Raw genomic sequence first — 5,000 nt, forward strand, 5'->3', positions numbered from 1 at the left:
TTGTCTTCACGCACGCAATGAAATAGGAAGAGGTTTTCGCCTCTAAGAGCAAATATGTTGTTTGTTTCCAAAAATTTTTCGCTGGAAAAGGTGGCCTTTATGAATTCATCATGTTTTATAATATGCGAGCTTAACTGGATAGTTTTTATGGCAATAGTAAAGCATTTTCGTGTCAAAATGAGGTTAGCGTTTTTGTGTTGTGCTAACTTAATTAAATATAAATGTACATTCTGCCTCGTGAGTTTGTTATTCTCGTTAACCAGCAATGGAAAGTCATTGCAACGCGAATGGCGTTTTAGTGCATCTTATGTTGTTTGTTTCAATAAAATGTTTCGCTGGAAAAGGATTCTGTGATATTTTCTGCCTTTGTGAATTATAATATCATGTTGTGTATTGAATTTTCGAGCTTAAGGTTGAAACGTGATACGGGAGGATATTTTTAGTATAACTCTGTAAGCAGGAAAGGTTTCATGAAAATAGACAGGTCTGTTGGAAGCGTGCTTGAGTTTCAACAAAATGAGCCCCAAAATCAGCAAAAAATTGTGACGCCGGTGAATAATAAAGTAGCTGCTATTTCCAAAATGATGGAATTACCTGGTGATAAATAACCTCGTCTTGGAGGGTAAATTTTTGACTTTGCAGAAACAATGGTGGGCGATTGTGATCTTTGTTTTGAATTCGCTCATTTATTGTCAAACTTTATAACACTTGACAGAAAAAGAAACTTACGAAAACCCGGTATCTTGCCATCATTTGACACATATGCTTCACTGTTTGGCAAGTAAACATGCCGCGGTAACTTACTAGTAATCACGGCGCCCGCTGAATTCCGGCGATGTCACTTTCGATTTTGCGATTTATTTGTGCAGCCAAAACTTACAATAACAAAAATCTCCCAAAATGTTTGTCGCTGATCGTAACTGTTTATATTCTATATTCACGATTCAAAATTAATGTTGTTTTCATGTCGTAAATATGTTATTCTCGAGCGACCGTCCTGGAAACTTCCTTCTGCTCTTTCTAAAAACTGTGTATCAATATTTATTTACTTTTGCATAAAGCAAGCTAACAAAATCTGTACCTTGCTAAGTTCGCATTTGTTAGCGTTAATAGTATTTTCGGTCCAATGCTTCTGTTTTACGAAGGCGAATATGTTTTTGGTCACCCATCCAGACACTAATCCCGCCGGAGAGGACTTAACTTTAGTAAACTTTAGTATTACAAAGCTGTCAGATGCTCACAGGACACGCTTAAACTTGTGATGAAAAGACGTTTATCAACATGTCAGCCCAGAAGCCAATGTTTCTCGCTTCCCATTTATTTTCTTCAATCTTTCTGGGTTCAGTATTTTGCTAGTAACCACATGTCTTCTCAGGCTATTTACCCAAGGCATACCAAAACAATATCGTGCACTGTTAGAGCTACATATTACGCAAGGACAGATTTGTTTCGTCGTACGAACGTGTGAGAACCTGTGAGCCAAAGGGCCTCTGCTGGTATGACTTCTGGGTGACCCCTTAAATGGTCTTAATGACCCCCCAACTTGAAAAAATTGTCTGGAACGGTGCAGGTACCACAGGCAACCCAGTGTACCCTCACGGAGGGTCTAGTTGTGTTATAGATCACCCAACTTACTATTTGTTATCTAAATAACAAAATTAAAATGGTTAACTTTTTCTTTAAAGCACAAAGTGAAATGTCTTCAATTGGGAGTTACATCAAGAAAATCATCATAGGAACATTGCCCAATTTTGCAGACTGCTGCCTGAAGTAGATATCAATATCATTTTAATGTCATGTCTGCACCTGCTTTATGACATTGGTGTTATTCTTTTGAATTACACACTAACGGTGGCTTTGATGCTAACGCAATTGACTGATTAGTAGATAACAGTCGTCAAAATTCTACCATTAAATGAGTACTTGTCTATCGTTCTCACAAATATATGATAATAATGGACTTACATGAGAGTTTGTTTACTCGAAAAGATAATATATACTAATTGAACTTGACAAGTTTTTCCCAGTTTAGGATATCATATATTAATATTGCAAAGCCCTTCTTGCTACTTTCACGCTTTCGTTGCAAGTAAAAATGCACGCGTGGATAGCGGTTGTGTGGTTCACTTTAGCATTTGGTACTCATTTTAAGTTTGGTCATCTGTTCTCAGAGGTAAGTACTCTAGATCATCTGAGATCTATACTCTTCTCAAACTATCTCAAGAAAGCCTGTCAGTTTGATGTAGATGCCATAAACAGCTAGTGATTTCTTAATTTGTTTTCGGATGTCGTTTGCTGCAAGAGATAACTTCTGTTCTCCTGCCACCTTTAGACGGTTTATTATTTTGAGCGTTGGATTCTATTTTTTGCCTGCAAAAGCATTAACGGCAATCGAAATGCACGTCAAAGCGGTCTTATATGTCCTTTCATTGACAAATTCGGTTCTACCAGATTTTCATTTTACTCACGATTTCAACAGAGAAAAAGTAACGACAGAAGAACCATACTCATAATACATTAAAAGCAGTCAACATCTATTCTGCCTCGTCGAAGGCCTTTTAAAAAGACATTTACCAGCAGTTGCTCATGTTTTTGAGACGTCATGCAGTATTCTCAAGAACAAATAAACTCCGCCCCAAATAAATTCCGCCCCAGTTTGAACAAACAAGTCATTTCTTATGTTTCCAAACTTTTTCCTTTGGGAATTACATAAGATATAAATGTACGCGCGGACGGTCACCCATTTTAACCCTGATGATGGCAAACAGCCGAAAACGTTTGGTTTGAATATTTTAATTTTTTAACTTTTAGCCTTGTATATAGAATATTAATAAACTTTAATTGTTAAATTATTTCATCCAACTCTCTTTTGCAATGAGAAGTCCTGCTACTTGAGATGAAATATAATTTCGTCGATAAGTAATATTCCTGTCCGTTCTCAATAAAATAAATTTGCATCTCTTTCAGTTTAATATGAAAGGATAATGATATGTCCAGGACCCTGTTCGGCCGTTGCGAAGAACAGTTGTAAAATGTGCCAAATTGCAAAACACAAAACGAGTAGAGAGATATCGTCTCCTCATGAGGCCTATTCACCATGGCGATCTAACTGGCAAGACTTCCTATTTACTTATAATAGTCACCGGACTAATACACCACTTATTCGAAGGAAGCGCAGTGGCATTATAGCGGAGCGCCAAAGCTGAGAAAATTTGGTAACCTATCCATCCGAGAAATTTTGATTGTGATGTCAGCGTACGCCCGCCAGTACAATCTTTGCGGGGGAGGGAAGGGAATCAGGTGTCAGCCCGTCGGGGAAGAGGTATGTTAATTATATTTTGTTGGCGGGTAATGTGCTACCCGCGTTTATCTTGGCGTGAAATCACGCAAGAAATGGTGCGGGCAATGTCATTTTCTTTAGGAACTTGTTAGTGACGAGCAACGGGATAAAGAGCAGGAAAGAGCGCCAGAGAAGTATGGCGCGTTATTAGGGTCAAAATCAGGAGCCCATCACCCGGAGCATGCAACTTACCTATTTTCGTGCAACGGCGTTTTCACAAGTAAGGTTATTTTAGATTGAATTTCCCGCTAATGAGACTCCCACAGGAGCCCGATGACCAATTACAAGAAATTAAGCTGACGTCATAGAGTCACCGAACCGGAACTGCCTTGTTTTTTTGACGTAATTCGCGGGAAGGGCTAGTCTAAAAATAAACCTACTTGTGAAAACGCCGTTTCACAGACGCTGTATGGAAGTTGCACGCTCCATATGGGCTCCTGTCAAAATTTAATGTTTAAAACTCTACAGTTTGATTAAATACAAGACCCTTTTGCTTACAATCGCTTTCTTATTGCAGCCTTTGTAATATGCTTAATTGCTAATGAAGTCTATTTCTCAAATTTATTTGAGAAAAATTGCATCTCTTTTTACTCGTTCAAAGAGGGGAATAGAGAATTACCACACCAACAGAATTTTAATCAAACTAATTGTATGCATGATGAATGTTCAAAGTATTGTATTCACTTCGCATTAAATTTTATTTGGTAAATATCAGAGTTCCTAGTTTACAATTTATTGGTTTAACTGCCTTTACGATGCGATCAGCCAACAAATTATTTGCGAAAAATCAACCAGACGTCCACCTGGAGTCATGTGATGCTTTAGAGCCAATGATGCTTTACAAGCCTAGATTGTCGCACGATCTGTCACTCCTTCCGAGTTTTTAGTAGCAAAGTGTCAGACTGCGGTGTTATGATTTTCGGTACTTTTCCAACACAGAGGGTATGAATATTGATCCAAATGTGCTACGCGACTGTACACAACGTCTACTGGAGACAGCAGATTTCATCGGAAATGAGGGGAGAAATAGCACGGTAGCAACAACTGACACACCCGTGACAGCATCGGCTGCCTTGATGTCTCAACCAAACAACGCGCCTACCGAATAAATGGTCGTCATGACACAAATAGAAACGAGCACAGAGTTTTCGTCTGAGCCCGGATACGGGACGTCTCGTTGGTGGTTTCCCATTCCATGTCCGGTACTTTCATGCCAATATCTGAGGGATTTGTTTTATTTTTTACAGGAGCCCATGCGTTTTTTACTCACTTTTTAAAGAGAATTTGAGTGAACTCTAGCCTTGCCCGGGAAACTGATTCTTGCGTTCCAGAAACACTGGAAACAGCGTTTCTGGGTGTTCTATTTTGAAGATTTCCTGAGAGCACAACCCTGGAGCACAATCGTTTGTTTTGTTACCGGCCCGGCCAGCTCCAGTACGAGCTCGGAAGCCTCGTGCAAGAAGTCATCTTAACGAACTCCTTAAAACACCAACTCTGCTGTTTCATGTGGAGGGGATCTTTCGTCTGCCTAGCAGTGGCCGGGCAACGAAGAGCACCATCCACTTCCGAACCAAAAGAGTTATCTTTGAATGGACTTTGAAGAAGAGAAATTAACATTCCCTACAGAACGGCCCGGGGATGCTACTGAAGTCCACGAGAC

The 5,000-nt window shown here is 39.4% G+C and overlaps 1 protein-coding gene across 3 annotated transcripts in view; it reads left to right on the forward strand.

Moving 5' to 3' along the window:
• Positions 1–2,065: 2,065 nt before the first annotated feature.
• Positions 2,066–5,000, forward strand: part of LOC138018628 (uncharacterized) — a 27,776-nt gene continuing 24,841 nt past the window's right edge. The window contains exons 1-2 of one of the 3 annotated variants that reach the window (XM_068865322.1): positions 2,085–2,173; positions 3,255–3,322. Coding sequence is in view for 2 of the 3 variants with exons in the window: in XM_068865323.1 (XP_068721424.1) it covers positions 2,096–2,173 (78 nt within the window). In the remaining variant the exon portion in view is untranslated. Of the gene's footprint in view, positions 2,174–3,254; positions 3,323–5,000 lie in introns of all 3 variants that reach the window. The other 2 variants (XM_068865323.1, XM_068865321.1) reach the window with 2 other exon arrangements.

The sequence above is a fragment of the Montipora capricornis genome, chromosome 10 (genome assembly GCF_036669925.1).
Source record: "Montipora capricornis isolate CH-2021 chromosome 10, ASM3666992v2, whole genome shotgun sequence".
NCBI lineage: Eukaryota > Metazoa > Cnidaria > Anthozoa > Scleractinia > Acroporidae > Montipora > Montipora capricornis.